This window comes from Ipomoea nil, unplaced genomic scaffold (assembly GCF_001879475.1).
Source record: "Ipomoea nil cultivar Tokyo-kokei standard unplaced genomic scaffold, Asagao_1.1 scaffold2922, whole genome shotgun sequence".
Classification (NCBI taxonomy): Eukaryota; Viridiplantae; Streptophyta; class Magnoliopsida; order Solanales; family Convolvulaceae; genus Ipomoea; species Ipomoea nil.
In genome coordinates, this window is record NW_017619350.1 from 428336 (window position 1) to 443656 (window position 15321).

At 36.6% G+C, this 15321-nt stretch overlaps 4 protein-coding genes across 4 annotated transcripts; 1 reads left to right on the forward strand and 3 right to left on the reverse strand.

Moving 5' to 3' along the window:
* Positions 1 to 99: 99 nt before the first annotated feature.
* LOC109161260 (COBRA-like protein 1) lies at positions 100 to 3769 on the reverse strand. The gene is made up of 7 exons (XM_019309582.1): positions 3766 to 3769; positions 2387 to 2512; positions 1644 to 1723; positions 1053 to 1506; positions 815 to 974; positions 477 to 724; positions 100 to 398 (listed from the first exon to the last, which is right to left on the reverse strand). The coding sequence occupies exons 1-7, from the start codon at positions 3767 to 3769 to the stop codon at positions 103 to 105; spliced, it is 1368 nt and encodes a 455-aa protein (XP_019165127.1). The 3' UTR covers positions 100 to 102.
* Positions 3770 to 4143: 374 nt separating this feature from the next.
* Positions 4144 to 5197, forward strand: LOC109161261 (aquaporin-like). Its single transcript, XM_019309584.1, has 2 exons — positions 4144 to 4329; positions 4407 to 5197. The coding sequence occupies exons 1-2, from the start codon at positions 4144 to 4146 to the stop codon at positions 5184 to 5186; spliced, it is 966 nt and encodes a 321-aa protein (XP_019165129.1). The 3' UTR covers positions 5187 to 5197.
* A 61-nt stretch (positions 5198 to 5258) lies between these two features.
* Positions 5259 to 8253, reverse strand: LOC109161438. The gene is made up of 5 exons (XM_019309837.1): positions 7865 to 8253; positions 6568 to 6870; positions 6276 to 6494; positions 5965 to 6093; positions 5259 to 5713 (listed from the first exon to the last, which is right to left on the reverse strand). The coding sequence occupies exons 1-5, from the start codon at positions 8096 to 8098 to the stop codon at positions 5504 to 5506; spliced, it is 1095 nt and encodes a 364-aa protein (XP_019165382.1). The 5' UTR covers positions 8099 to 8253; the 3' UTR covers positions 5259 to 5503.
* A 4932-nt stretch (positions 8254 to 13185) lies between these two features.
* LOC109161442 (auxin-induced protein 15A) lies at positions 13186 to 14051 on the reverse strand. Its single transcript, XM_019309842.1, has one exon. It carries the CDS (start codon positions 13888 to 13890, stop codon positions 13588 to 13590), a length of 303 nt encoding a protein of 100 aa, XP_019165387.1. The 5' UTR covers positions 13891 to 14051; the 3' UTR covers positions 13186 to 13587.
* Positions 14052 to 15321: the final 1270 nt, after the last annotated feature.

Below are 15321 nucleotides of genomic sequence, written 5' to 3' on the forward strand. Positions count from 1 at the left end.
AATGTTAAAACTTTATATTTACAATCTGCATTATCTTGTTGGGGTCATGGTTTTGATAATAATGGGCAAAGAAGAAAAGAAAGAAAGAAAGCACCATAGTTGTCAAAACATAGCAAAAAGCATTTTATAAACCAGACAGATCAAACCTAAATGGCTGTAAGCAGGTTTTAGGCTTGAGTTACCATTTGGCAGCATTGGGAAAGTGTCTGGAGGGGGCATTTCACAGTTTTCACCATTGAAATATATTCTTCTGGGAAATGCCCACCCATTACTAAGGGTAAATGAGCTTAAATCCTTTTCAAGAAGTATCTCTGTTGTCACTGACCCAACTTGCTCTTCACTAGCTTGCAACAGTATAGTGTTGTAGAAGTCAATCCCCCAAAACAGTGCAATTTCATCTGCAAAACCCCAGTTTATAAGCCACAATTAACTCAAACATCATAAGATGGTTTTAAGGTTATCGACGAAAGAGATACCTGGGACACCAGCAGTTGGAAGCACAGTACTGTTGAAGCTGTAGGTAGTTGTGGTCTGGCTGAAACCAGGATGCTGAACTACCAGAGTCCAGTCTGAGTAGTTTCTTCCATAGTTGTAGTTAGATATTGTCAGTTTTACTCTCCAGTGATCCCGGTAATTGTTCTTGATATGCCAGTGAACTTGAATCGGACACATATGATCAGTGCACCACACCACATCAGGTTCGGTTGATGGTTGTGCACCTTCTCTACTCCACACCGACAAACCACACACCAAACATAAATAAATAGATTACATTGTACATTAAAATTTAAGGTTTCTGTGTTTGATGACAGACCTTATGCATGATTTGGTACTCGGATCAGCTAGTCTACACCCACAGCTACATTTAGGGCATGATGTGATCTTAGGATTATAAAACGTTGACAGTGAAACGCAACAAGCTGGGGTTTTGTTAGCCAAATATGTTGAGTATGTGCAAGTTGATCTCCAGGTCCCTGAAAGTAAAATTTCTGATAAGCGAACTGAAATGGGTTTTTAATTATTTAGTCTTAGCCTCGAAATCAAATACTTACTGAAAACTTGTTCTTCCCTTCTTCCTCCAATGGCTGGAGAAACAGTGGGATCGATGTCCACAAATTTGCCACAAGTATAACCGGGTCCTGGAGCCATCAGAGAAAGATTTAGAGGCTTGAATGCAGTATAGTTTCCCCCCAAGTTGCCAACTTTCATCTTAAAGGATGAGAATGAGTTGGAAGGGCTGACAGCCCAAGCAGAAAGGAAGCCACCATGGCAGCAATCATCTGACCTATTTTCAGGCAACGCTTCTGGCATGAGATCAGCTATAACAGGATCCATCTTGCAGGAATGTGGTATTTCGTTCGTGAACTTGGAGCAGTTCCCTTGTTGGGTGGCAAAAGCACCCGACATTGACCAAATAACCTCATCATTCGCCCATCTCCACCCAAGCTTCCAACCTGGTTTCTCAACTTGCCGATACTGGTAGTAGTTTTGAATGGTTATCCTCGCCTGAGCAGATCAGAGGACGAAAAACATGAATACATGGCTACTTGCAAAACACCATAAACTGAGCTTTAAGAAGCTGGAAGTTATATATATGTGGAAGATAAGATAAATTAGGCCGAGGCAAAACATCACTAACTAACCAAATATCCATCGGCTGTCCATTGGAGAACATCAAATGTAACTGTAATATTCCCATTTGGATCCAGAGGGTCATAGCAATCTGCAACCAAAGACAGTCACCCAACTTATCATCGAAATCAATACTTCAACAACGGATCGAGCAAAAATTTCACAATGTTCTAAAGAAGCAAGCTTTATGCCTGAGAGGCTGCTGCATATCAATAATACCAACACCAGTTCATGATACTTGACTGCCTTCATGCTACATTACAATACAGTAGCTTTCTGAACCAGACTAATAGTATAGTCGTCGAGGAGCACGACACACAAAATTCGTTATATTTTAGTAACAGGCAGAAAGGAGTGCTCCAATGTTATCTGGAAAAGTTTGAAACAAGACAGAAACATTGGAAATATCATCAGCTGACTGAAAACTATAATAATTCCTCAATCCCCATAGAATAGATTCTCTTGTCCAACACGCACTAGCAAACATATCACAAAAGCCGGAAGGCATCTTTGTTGTTTCCACCAACCCCCAATTTAAGCAAGGCGGCAAACAACGCATGATGTTCAACATGAACTTTTCAACTACTTTTTGTTAAGCACAGTACAATTTTAGAATTTCTAAAGGTTTAAGTAATAGATAAAGAATAAAGGATTTAGCTTTCCTATCTGACGATGGAATTGAAACCGGCAAAGCGTTTACTTTCAGTAAAATAATCACAAAAAGTATGGATGATCCAAGAACGACGGGACTTACACGCAAATGTTTGTCCCCTCTCCCATAAAACAGCAACCTGAAACAAGTCAGAGGGAGAATCAACATTAAAGTTTACAAACTCGCATGTTATCCAACTTTCTCGTTGTTTTTTGTCGATAATGTCAACTGAAACCGATCAAGAAACGCCCCTTTCGCTCTGAAAAGTACAGTCTTGATCAAGACCATGACGTTTGATGCAGAGATAAATAGCATCTCTATAATTCAGGTTTCAGGATGCCAACTTCCCTCACCCTGAGCTCAAGCTCACTCTAATTTTCATAACAAAATTCCAAAAACTGAGATGCATAATTACATTTCAACTTATATCGATTTTGCAGCAAAAAAAAAAATAATATTAAAACTTGATGAATGTTGTTGCGTGGTGTTCTTGCTACAAAAGAACCCGAATCTTTGTCGTCTGAAGATTGGGCTTGGATCACGTGCAAAAGTTATTTGTTAGCAAAGATTATTGGGCTTCTTCTATGATATTGGGCTTTCTATGATGGCCCACTAAGTCCATTTAGTGCACAACCTTGATGTATATCCATTCAACCAAGGGTGTCCAATGTTAATTATATTAGAGGATAAGAGTTTTTTTGTTGAAGGGTAAAATTCCAAAATTTTGTTCAATACAAGAAGGAATCAAAGATAGTCAAGTAGAGGACTCGGTTGTGAACGAGTAGCTCTAGCGATTGCATAAGCTAACTTATTCGCTGATCTCGGAATAAAAGAAATAAACACGATTTCAAAGTGTCATAAAATTAAATGGATAAGAGTTAAATGGATAGTGTAAGTATATAAACTTTGTTATTGTATAATAGCTCGTAAATCATGCAGGAAAGATAAATTATATTAAGGTTAGTGTAACGGGTCAATTTAAAATGTGTTGGTAAGAATTAAACTCGTGACATTTAATTACGTAAACTATGTTCCACCAATGAACCACTCTTTTGGGCAATTCTAGGTTTAAACCATACAGGAAAGATAAATTATATTAAGGTTAGTGCAACAGGATCAACCTAAAAGGTGTTGGTAAGAATCAAACTCGTGACATTTAAGTACGTAAACTATGTTACACCTATGAACCACTCTTTTGGGCAATTCTAGGTTTTTATTATTATTATTATTATTATTATTATTATTATTATTATTATTATTATTATTTTAAACTTAGGTGATCTCAATTTCACCAGAATAATCCTTAAGTCCAGGACGTAAATCACAAGTGGTGCAATCAACTCACAGATCAAATCTTAATCTTTATGGTCATTTTTCTTATACATGTCTCTCATTTTGAGATGTTGCTCTGCCGCTGGCCTGGTAAGACTTGATCATTGGTCATTTGTGACAAATTTCACATCATCCACCAGTTGAGTTACCCATGTCAGTAATTCTAGATTTTGTTGACAGCATGGGTGGGGGATTTTGTATTATTGGATCATTTTCTAGTTAGCATCAAACAAAGTTTGTCTAGTCATTAATCTGTCCCTAAATGACTTCTATAGTCATCTTTCGAGAAGCGTTAACAGCAAGAAATTAATCTTGCATGCATGCCAGCAGCACATACTGTTCTCTTGTCCAAATCATGGTTTCTTGATCTAGGATAAATTGAAGCATAATCTCTTTGCTCCGCATCATATTCCCCGAATATGCAACTATACATATTATTTAAAGATCAAGCCAACATTTAATCAAGATTTAATTGTCATATATATGTATAGCGGATAAAGCAGATTTATCTCCGAAAACATCAGAAAATGGCGGCGAATTTAATGCATTCTTTTGGTGATGAAGAAAGCCAAACTCATTCCAGTAGAAGATGCAGCAGGGATGATGGAGCAAAAGGATTGAGTGAAGAATGGACTGGAAAGGAGTCAAAGGACGATAAACCAATTTTTTCGCTGGTGCAGAAACTGGGCTTGATGGACTTCGTTTCTTTAGATGTGAGTGAATTTCCGTACAAATTAATTCATAGAAATTCTGGGTTTTTTTAATTATATTTATATACGTATATATAAAGGTGTGGAGAGCAGCGGTGGCGGAGGTTCTTGGAACGGCGGTGCTGGTGTTCGTGTTGGACACCGTAGTGATCTCAACGTATGAGACTGAAACCAAGACGCCAAATTTGATCATGTCAATACTCATTGCCATTTTCGCGACGATTATAATATTGGCCCTGCTTCCGATCTCCGGCGGCCATGTCAACCCCATCATCTCCTTCTCCGCCGCCTTGGTGGGGATTATTTCCATGTCAAGAGCCATAATCTACATCCTAGCACAGTGCATCGGCGCCGTGCTGGGTGCTCTAGCGCTTAAAGCCGTGGTGAGCGAAACAATCCAAGAAAATTTCTCCCTGGGCGGCTGCACCATTAGAGCGGTAACTCAAGCTCCAAACGGGCCCGTAATCGCCGGGCTTGCCATAAAGCAGGCGTTTTGGATGGAGTTTTTCTGCTCCTTCGTGCTTCTCTTCGCCGTACTATGGATGGCTTACGACTACCGCCAGTCAAAGGCGCTAGGCCAAGTCAAGGTTTTCACGTTCGTCGGAATAGTGTTCGGCCTCCTGGTGTTCATCTCCACCACCGTGACCAAGCAAAAGGGGTACGGCGGAGCTGGGCTGAATCCGGCGAGGTGTTTGGGGGCAGCACTGGTGAAGGGAGGTCACCTCTGGGATGGACTTTGGGTGTTTTGGGTTGCGCCGGCCATCGCTTGTATGGCATTTTATCTCTACACTAAAATCATTCCCAGAGAGCATTTCCATGCAGATGGATACCCACATGACTTATTTCCATTGTCAAAGTAAACTATAATGACTTATTTCCATGAGTTCGTGTGGACAGATATGATCCAAAGATCAATGATTAGATCTGGTCCATTAAAAACTAAAGATCTCAGATAATTGCACAGTTGAACGTGATATCTTGACATATATATATAATTCGTTTTCTTGAAGTAGCAAATCAGATCACTGATCATCCTCTATAGATGCAATACCCTATGGCGGCATTAGTAACTGATTAACTAACTGAGTCATCTTCTTTATGGACATTACGTTACAGTGTTATTCCGATTGATCCATACACGTGAACTCAGAGTTTAAAGCAGTAAATTTAAGTACCCTTATGTTGAAGATGGGTCCAAGAGTGTGGATGCAGAAGCAAGGGGTTCGTGCACGACCGAGTTGGTGGAAACCGAAACAGGATTGCCTTCTATCTGCAGCATTATTGCTCCTAGTACCTCTGTCAACACTTTCTTCAATTCATCCTCTTTAACCATTTTCCCATCATCAGCATCCACCATCTTCAATGCTTCATTAGTTATCTTGTCCATCTGCAAAAATCCCAAGTTTAAGGTAGATTTACAATATTTCAAACATCATTAAATGCTACATCAGTTATGTTGTCCATCTGCAATAATCTGAATTTGATCTACATTAGGCATGCAGCAAGTATGTTCTAATTAAACATCATTAAAAGACAGTTTTTGTTTTGGATATGAATGATTTCACAGTAAGATTTGCATAATAAAAACATAAGCACCATTGAGATTAGAAAGCAATTTGGTTACTGTTAAACATATACCTCATCAACTGCGCCAATGGGAGGTAAGCCAGCCGATGGAGCCAGTACATCAAGTGCCACACGAAGGTATTCCTTGGATATTTTCCCATGACGATCTCTGGGAACATTTTTAACAGCAGAATCCAGAGTCTGAAGGAGATGAAACATACAAAATAAGTAGGAAGTACTCGATCTAAAACTAAACGGTTTTCTGGGAAATAAGAAAGAATTCTGATTGAAAGTCATGGGACCTTAAGTTAATTCTTTTTAGGTACACCAGAAGAGGAAACTATAAGTCTCATCGTTTAGATCCATTAAAGTCAGTCACTAACCTTATCTAGTTCAAATTTGTTGGCCAATAATCTCCTAATGCCACTTCCATCAAAGGTGTTCTCACTATGAGCAACAATTACAGGTTGTTCCTTAAGACGCTGAGCCACTCTCACAGCAACTTTCTTGAACTCAGCCAGAAATGAGTCTTGCGAAACTGGTTCCTGCTGAATACCAGTGTCAGATGATCCCAGTGCCGGTTCCACAATGTTGCTCATTACCTACAAAAGAACATATATCTCATGATAAAACCAAAATAGAAATGTCTATGAATGAACACAATTAAAATATTACCCAAGAATCTGAGGCAGGAGGCATCCCTTGATCCACTGTAAGCTTCTCAAAGACCTTGAGAATGTAATCTTTCAGGGATCCATCATTATCAGGCAATTCTATCACAGAACATATCGAAACCATGTCCGACTCAAAACTTGGACTATTAATAAACTCTAGCAGGTCATCACCATCCATGCGAAGAATTACAATAGGGTCCCGCTTTAAACCAGTAGCCATGCCTAGTAGAATATCCGAGAGAACCTCTTTAAACTCTGTCTTGCTTACCTTCTCTTGTTTTCCATGAGTGAATTCATTAAGCACCTGCGTCAAGAAACAACCTTTACATAACCAGAAAGATGCTTAAAAAAAAAGAAGAAGAAGAAAGAAAGATGCTTAAAAGAACGAAACCAATAACTGAGAGGCCACATACACTAGGCCATTAAAGCTAATCAACATTACACAGTAAAACAGAGAGTGGACCACATTATCTAGCATTGGACACCCCTTTTATCCAACTTATGAGTTATCTACAACTGTAATTACAGTACAGAAAAAAGGAAAATAGGATCCAACAACCAAAACTGAGTGAAGTTAGTGCATCACCTAAATTCAAATGGTAAATTATGAAATGGATTTAACTACATGGTAAAACTCTAGAATGATGTTTTATCATGGCAGGCCAAATGTGGTCCAAATTAAATTTATGTGACAATAACAATACCACCACCACTCATGCTTAACTGTTACGCATGCAAATAATATATGCCAGCTTGTGTTATGAAAGTAGAAGTGGACACTAACATTCTGGATAATGCTAATCACATATACAAACAGTGACTTGCATTTAGTTAAGTATTTTTAGTTACTAACAAAACCAACCAACCAACCAGTTGTTTCCTAAAAGCAAGATTCAATTCTGAGGCAAAAATAGTAGTGCTTGTGTGACTAATTATACCACTCAGGCCAAAGACCTTGGGGTCGAGCAACATACTTCAATATGTCCGGACAGATACTACGACATAACAGAGTCAATAGTACTAAAAAAAAAAAAAAAAAAAAAAAAAAAAAAACAAATTATAGCACTAAGAATGGCATGTCATTGTCACAGTTCATAAATCACAATATATGCACTTTTAGAAAGCCGGGATGGATCCACATCCACTATACGTAGCCAACAATTTAAGCATATCGTCGGTGCCTACTCCCGCAACTAATCATTTATGTGATTTTGTAAAGGTGCAGAAGTCCGATGAGATTTCTGCAGAATTTCAACTTCATTTAGAAATAGGAACCAAGAAAACAGAAAAGAGAGTACCTCAGAGTAGATATGATCGGACTTGGGAGAAGAGCCTTGAGCCGGCAAGCCGAGAGCAGCGCCAATGTCGGCGACGGCGGGTTGCAATTCCTTAACAGAGAGCTTGCCGTCACAGTCTTTGTCCAGTTCTTGAAACTTGTGATCCACGAAGTTACTGAACACCTCCTCATTCCCAACCAACTCCATTATATCCGATCCGTCCAACACCTCTCCCTCACAACTTTTCTTCTTCATCTTCACAGTATTCACACTCCGATTCTTTATCTCTCTCTCTCTCTCTGTGTTCCCCCAACTTCCCGTGACTGTTCCCTTTTCTTCGCTGGCCGCTCCAAAAGCATCAACGCTTACGAGTAATGGCGAAGTGTAGATAGAGAGAAAGAAAGAAAGAAAGAAGTCAGCATTCGCGGATTCTAGAGAGGGTGGAAAAAGTGGGACACGGGGAAGTGTGTGGTTAGGACAGCTGTGACGGTTTTGGAGGATAGTGACGACGACTTTGTGGGACCTTACCGCTACCCAAATCTGCCTGCCTTCATTTTTGGTCGGCGTATATCAATCATAAGTTCATAGCCCCACACCAATTTGGTTACGTGAAGCAAGATATAATTAATACGGGTAGGCTTCCTTTTGGTAGGATCAAGTAGGTTAATACAAATATAATTATGAATTATATTGGAGAAGTTAATAATGAATTCAACTATAGAAATTTACATTCAAAAGTATGACAAATGTGACAGTTTTTATCAACTTATGAATGGACAGGTTAATACAAATAACATAACTGATAAACTTAATAAATCAAAAAAGTTAATTAAGTACTTGGAATTCTAGATTCACACTCATTACTGATTTACTAGTGCACATATAACATTACTCCTTTGATTTATGTAAATGCTATAACCGCTGTTTGAAACATTTTGAGTAAAATTCACCTAATGATCTTAAATAATAAAAGACTAAAAAAAATTCAATTTAAGTAACTGATTGAATCAAATTAAGAATGCTAATATATTGTGTCAATTTGTGTTTGAAATCTTATAATTATCAAACTACATGTTCAATAAATTCTATTGGAGTTGCCCATAATAATAGCATTACTCCATAACTAGCAATTGTTATATGACTAAGATTATGTGGTCTAATGGTACACGGGTTAGACTTGCGTTATTGGTTCTTTGTGTTACAGGGCAGGATTCTAGGAAGAAAAATGATAGTGATGAGTCAAAATTACCCCTTCCTTTTTTAACCTAAAATTAATGCCCAAGTTGCCCAACAACAATGGACATTTTTGCCTTTATATTACTTATTCCCTTTTAATTCCCATGTATACCAAACATTGGAATTGAAATTCCTAGTAATTCTATTCCTGTAAACCAAATACTGGAATTTAAATTCACCCCTTCCCTTTTTAACCTAAAATTAATGCCTAACAACAAAAATTGACATTTTTTCCTTTATATTACTTATTCCCTTTCAATTCCCATGTATACCAAACATTGGAATTGAAATTTATAGTAATTCTATTCCTGTAAACCAAACACTGAAATTTAAATTCACACTTTATTCTCAGTAATTCATTTCCCATAAAATTATAATTCTTTTCTCACGTAATTTCCCCTCTCCAACTAAACGCCCTGTTAGGACGCACAATACATTGTGCACCGTGGTGCACGATATAATTTTCCCATAACTAGGAGCACAATGTTTGACAGGCCCAAATAAGTGGGCCGTCTTGATCTCATTGATTAAATTAAAAGAGTGGATCCCATTACCCAATGTGTAAGCGGTAGGCAGGCCCAAATAAAGTTGAACATGGATATCATTTGGGTTCGTGGAAGGCCGTTGGGTTTGGATTTATTAGCCATTGTAATTCCAACATGCATGCACGTGTTAGTCTAAAATTAGTTAGAAATTCTAGAATTAATTCCATAAATTTATTCATTATTAATATTTTTAAAAATTTATTCTCGACGTTCAATTATTATATCATAATTGGTTATCTGACTCAAATACTCTGTCGGATCGGAATGTGTGGGGTCTTTAAGATTGAGGTTCAGCCTTTTGGAATAATATTTCATTAAAAATTATGTTTGGGTCCATGAAGGCAAAAGTGTAGATTTTACACTTCTTCACTCATAAATGGCTCATTCCAAACACATGTTAGTTGAAGACTGAAATCAATTATCAGGATCGAATTAGAAGTAAGAATAATAATTAAGAAAACGTTTCTAAAGCTTTAATCTTAGAGCATCTATAATAGTAAATTTTTAATATTTTTTAGAGAAAAAAAAAAAAAACCAATACTATAGTTTTAAAACTAATGGGAAGGTTGGTTTTTTGGTGATTTTTTATAGTGTAAATTTAAGTTTTTTGTGGAGCCCAACTGAAAAGAGAAAAGGAGAAAATTAAATGAAGCTATGATCCGCTCGTGTGGCCCGATCATCCGGATACAAAATGATAGAAATTAAACAACCAGCTTATTGGCTATGAGCAGAATGTACGAACGACAACATACAAAACTTTAATTTGCGGATCGATCGATAATTATCAGAGAACACTAGCTTCAATTATGTACATTTAACGAGGAGACAATATAATATAAAGTGCAAAATTAAATCTGAAACTAATGGATATTAGAAGTGAGGGTCAAAAATGCAGATTGGGTGCAGGGGATTGTAAGCCCGCCCATTGGATGCTGGAACCCATACTCTTCCTCGGAAAGCCGCAAAAGATGTTGGAACAATGGGTTCTTCAAATAGCGTATAGGAACCACAAACCGATGTTTCTCCTCGTCCTGATTGTCTCCCACGTACACTGCCATGTGACCTTTAGGAACATCGCCCACTTTTCTCGCTCTTGCTCCCACAATCACTTGCCGTGCCTGACCAACCATCGTTTGTAAACGGATCCCCATATTCATATGTATACAGATAGCTAGATATATAGATAGGTTTTCTGAGAACGATAGATATTATGATATCTTAGCTGATATATACTTCATATATATAGTAATGGTACGGTACGGTTATTATATACTATTAAGCATGTGGTAAGGTTTGTATAATTAGATATGACTGGTGAGGACGAAAAACGACAATGGTGGACTCTGATGTCTGCGGCCATGCATTCTAATGGCATGCAGAAGCAACTTGTATATATGGATTGTATGATCCAACAAATTATTATCTCTTCATTTATTAATATAAATAATATATCCGATCCTCTGCAGTGTATATATACTTAAATTAATACTTTAGTGTATGTCCATTATAGCACTTGGTTTTCAACCAATAAACTGTGTACCCACGCCAAGTTACACCATGCGGCATGTCATAATTTACAGATAAAAAATCAATCATTTATCACGTTCAAATATTTCTTATTTTTAATATTATTACTATCTCTTTCAAAAAAAAAAATATTATTACTATCATCATTGCCATTATTATTATTATTATTATTTTTCTTGCTTGATCTTTTCTGGCTGATATGTTCTTGAAACAATTTATTGAAAATTACATTTCTAAAAATCAGCAATAAAAAATTATATTACATAATAAGTAATAACTGAGGAACAAAAATATAATTTCCCTTAATAAATAAACTAACTGGACATTGGGTTAATTGAAGTCTGAAGACAATATTGCGATGATTTTTGTGTCAGCGAGTTCATGGGATTCTTTGCCCTTTTCAATTATTGGTGAGAGACATGTGCGTCGCGACGCCGTGCAGAAATTTAGAAATCCGTTTCCCTTACCAGGCCGGCGGTGCACCGCGCGCGCGCAACTTGTCTGAGCATAAGAACATCAGAGCCCATAGTTTCAACGCACAACCGCGTGCGGTGGCGGCTACGTGACGTTAATTGAGAATTCATATATAGGAGATCGAGGCTATATTATATTCCATTTATTGGATCCATTAATGATGTTATACATCCTGGAAACATAAGTTGGATGATGGTAGGTCCATGCATGCATGGTGATTGACACAAATACAAGGGTAGCTAGATTGTTGCTTTTGTTTTTACGTTCCTTTATAATATAATGGAGAATCTTATTATTATTATTATTATTATTATTATTATTATTATTATTATTATTATTATTATTATTATTACATTTACATTTATAATATTTCAATTTTTTATAATGATAACAAAAGCAGTACATATTAGCATATATAGTTCTGGAAATTAAAGAAGTATAAAAGACATTGAGATTTAATGTATAGTGTCAAATTTGAAATAATGTTAGGAATTTGAGGGACCATAGGACAAAACACATGCCCTTAGACTTGAATACACTTGATGAGAAGGTAACCATCGGTTGTATAGAGCAAGTGAGACAGTATTACACTTACCATGCATCATTTTTTTCTTAAACTTTCTATGAATGTGATAGTTTCTAATTTATCTGATCTACTCTAGATAAAGGCCATGTTTGGTAAATGACTGTTAGCTGATAGTTGTTAGCTGTTAGTTGATTATGTTAATTAGATGGTATAACTAGTTGATAACATTAGCTGTTGTAGAAAAGTATTTGGTAAATTAGTTGTTTACTATAATTTCTTTTCTAAAAAAGATAATTGAAAAAGTTGCTTAGAGTAGCTTTTTGAATTTTTGTATTTTGGAATTGCAAAAGCCTAATTAACCAAACACTTATATTGATATTTTAACTAAATCAAACAATTAATAGTGATTAAAAAAAACCAAAATTGACTTATAGGGCAATTTTTTACCAAATAGGGCCAAAAAGTCATAATAGAGTTAAGACATGTAATGAAACTGTCCCAAAATAGATGGTTAAGTTTTTGTACCAAAAAATTACAAATTTAGGACTGTACCAAAATAGATGGTTAAGTTTTTGTACCAAAAAATTACAAATTTAATTCCTACTAGCTAACACCCTTTCGATTCAGCATTGATTTGCTCCTACGACACTGCACGCCCTCATATGCATCATGGTATCACTCCATGCACGTAAATAATATTGTATTATAAAGTGTTAAACACATAAATATAACTATTACTCCGTATTTAACAATATTAAACACACCTTATTAGTAATTAATATATAAATAGATATATAGTTTGAACAGAAAAACTTATCATTATCCATCAGGCCAGCATGGTATATATGATCCATATATGACTCCACGAACGTAAATAGTATTGTATTAGTATTAAACACAAAGTTATTAATGAGTGTATAAATAGATATACGTGTTCACTCGGACCATACTTTTAAATAATGACGTACTACTGCGATCTTTTTTGTAAATCAAATCAAAATATATAAATAGATATATAGTTTGTTGAGCTGAAACATTTCAAATTAATAACCCTTAAAAATATTGATCATTGAATGCATTTACAAAGTCACATAGAATTAATCCACTTTACACAATTTAAGAGTATACTAGCAGGGTTGGCTCGATTGCATGCTTCGCCGCCCATATTTTTAAGGGCTAACTAAATCTAAAAATATGCATGTACTAATTATAGCACATTGCCAACACTCTCCTAGTCGAACCTGATGGTCAAGATGTGCAGTTGTGCACACGCTCATATGTGACGGTAGGTTCCCTTGTCACAAAAAAAAAAAAAAAAAAAAAAAAATTACAGCACTACTTATATTTGCAGCACTGTAAAAATGTTGATGGAAGAATTAATTGGAGCGTTTCCATATATATAGATATATGATGATGAGATGAGAAGAGAGTTGAGGCTATGAAGACTTGAGCAGGGAAATGAGGGTGAAGAAGTAATGCTCAGTGCATGGAATAGTTAAACCGCCGGTGGGATGCTCATACCCAAATTCTTGTTCAGCCCAATGCAACAACTCTTGGAACAAAGGATGCTTCAAGTACGCGATCGGAACCACAAACCGCCGCTGTGCTTCTCCCACGTAAACCGGAAAGTGGCCTTTTGGGACATCATTCGACGTCGTCCAAATGCTCCCTTTTCTCGGCGAAAGCGTTCTCCGAAGCTTCTCCTTGGCTTCGGAAATCCCAACCAGTCTAATACCCATTATTGTCGAAACTTAACAACTAACAAATTTCCAGAACAATCCAAGCTAGCTTTGAAGTCAAGTACGTACACTTTGATCTACTGGCATGGACTAGCTAGCTAATGACTATATATATATATAGAAGGGCGGTAAAGTGCAGTGTATTATTATTGGGTAAATAGTGAGGTGAAAGGTAGAAGATATGGAGTGAATGAATGAGGAAAGTTGGCATGCAATTAAACATATCAGGTGAAGAGATTGTTTGCCAAAGAATCACATGGCTGTGTCCAATCTATTTCAAGTCACAATGCCCTACCACTTTGGGGAACAGAAGATCTATCGAAACAACTTGTGGATATTGCACAATATAATATTTGTATAAACAGAACAACCCACCTGCAGACTCATAAAGCTGATCCAACCATATCATTACATAATATTATTATATATAAAGGTTGAATTCCCAATCTCAAGGGACCACATAAATGCTAGATGGTGAGACTTGATCCCTGATCATTCTTCTCAAATTTCATTCATGTGAGCAACTGAACTATACATGCCAGCTTATTTACTTTATTCATACCCAAATAAATTGAAGAGACTCCCTTTTCCTGTTGTGGCTGGGGGCATTGAACTTGGACTCCCTCTTTTCATCCACTGGCCTTGTCTCTACCAATCCTCTTTATCAATAACTGTTTTCTGTGGGTATTCAAATACTGGTCCCAATCTCAATTCAAACTTTTAATTATTATTCTTGTTCCTGGTGTCTGTCAAGGTATAGTATGTTTTTTTTTTTTTAATAAAAAAATAATTATTTATCAATAAAGTAGTGAACAATTGTCTGTCACTTTCCATGCCATTACAAGTGTGTCGCCGATATAGCATGTTATCTATGTTGCACTTTTCTGTATAATTTTGTATAATATCTGTATACTTGGCACATTGTCTCTCTTTTCTCCACATCATCTTTTAGCTCATGTGAAAGAGATTTCTCTCTAATTTGAGATGCTCGAATAGGTTTGAATTTATGACTAACGATTCTGATTTACATTTATCATGAGCAGCTAGATAGTAGCTAGTTAGAGATTGTGCCTATATGGAAGTGTCCTTAACACTTTAACAGTACATGTACTGTACCGGACAGATTAAAGTTGAAGAATTGGTGGGTTAGTTGTTAATAGATACCAATGTACCTAAAGTGGTGGACTTTATGTAAGTGGAGTTGGAGATATTCATTGATATTAAAGAAAACCTCTTGCATAAACGCGTTTTTGGCCAAGTCAACTCATAGTTAGTTGGATTGTGTGGTCAGACTCAAATTAAAATTTATACCATGAAATGCACCACACTTCCGCCAAGTCAACCCAATATATATGGAGATCATCATCACACCAAATCCCAATTATAAAACTTAATTATATTGTTGGACATGGTCGGTAAAGCGGCCATGTC

Excerpts from the sequence above, each read along its gene's own strand:
- LOC109161260 (XM_019309582.1), bottom strand. Across the intron at positions 1,724-2,386 it reads GAGGGGACAAACATTTGCGT|ATTGCTATGACCCTCTGGAT; the intron begins GTAAGTCCCGTC and ends CTTTGGTTGCAG. Across the intron at positions 1,507-1,643 it reads GGACAGCCGATGGATATTTG|GCGAGGATAACCATTCAAAA; the intron begins GTTAGTTAGTGA and ends TGATCTGCTCAG.
- LOC109161261 (XM_019309584.1), top strand. The coding sequence starts at position 4,144 with ATGGCGGCGAATTTAATGCATTCTTTTGGTGATGAAGAAAGCCAAACT. Across the intron at positions 4,330-4,406 it reads TGGACTTCGTTTCTTTAGAT|GTGTGGAGAGCAGCGGTGGC; the intron begins GTGAGTGAATTT and ends GTATATATAAAG.
- LOC109161438 (XM_019309837.1), bottom strand. The coding sequence starts at position 8,098 with ATGAAGAAGAAAAGTTGTGAGGGAGAGGTGTTGGACGGATCGGATATA. Across the intron at positions 6,495-6,567 it reads CTCCTGCCTCAGATTCTTGG|GTAATGAGCAACATTGTGGA; the intron begins GTAATATTTTAA and ends GTTCTTTTGTAG. Across the intron at positions 6,094-6,275 it reads ACAAATTTGAACTAGATAAG|ACTCTGGATTCTGCTGTTAA; the intron begins GTTAGTGACTGA and ends CATCTCCTTCAG.
- LOC109161442 (XM_019309842.1), bottom strand. The coding sequence starts at position 13,890 with ATGGGTATTAGACTGGTTGGGATTTCCGAAGCCAAGGAGAAGCTTCGG.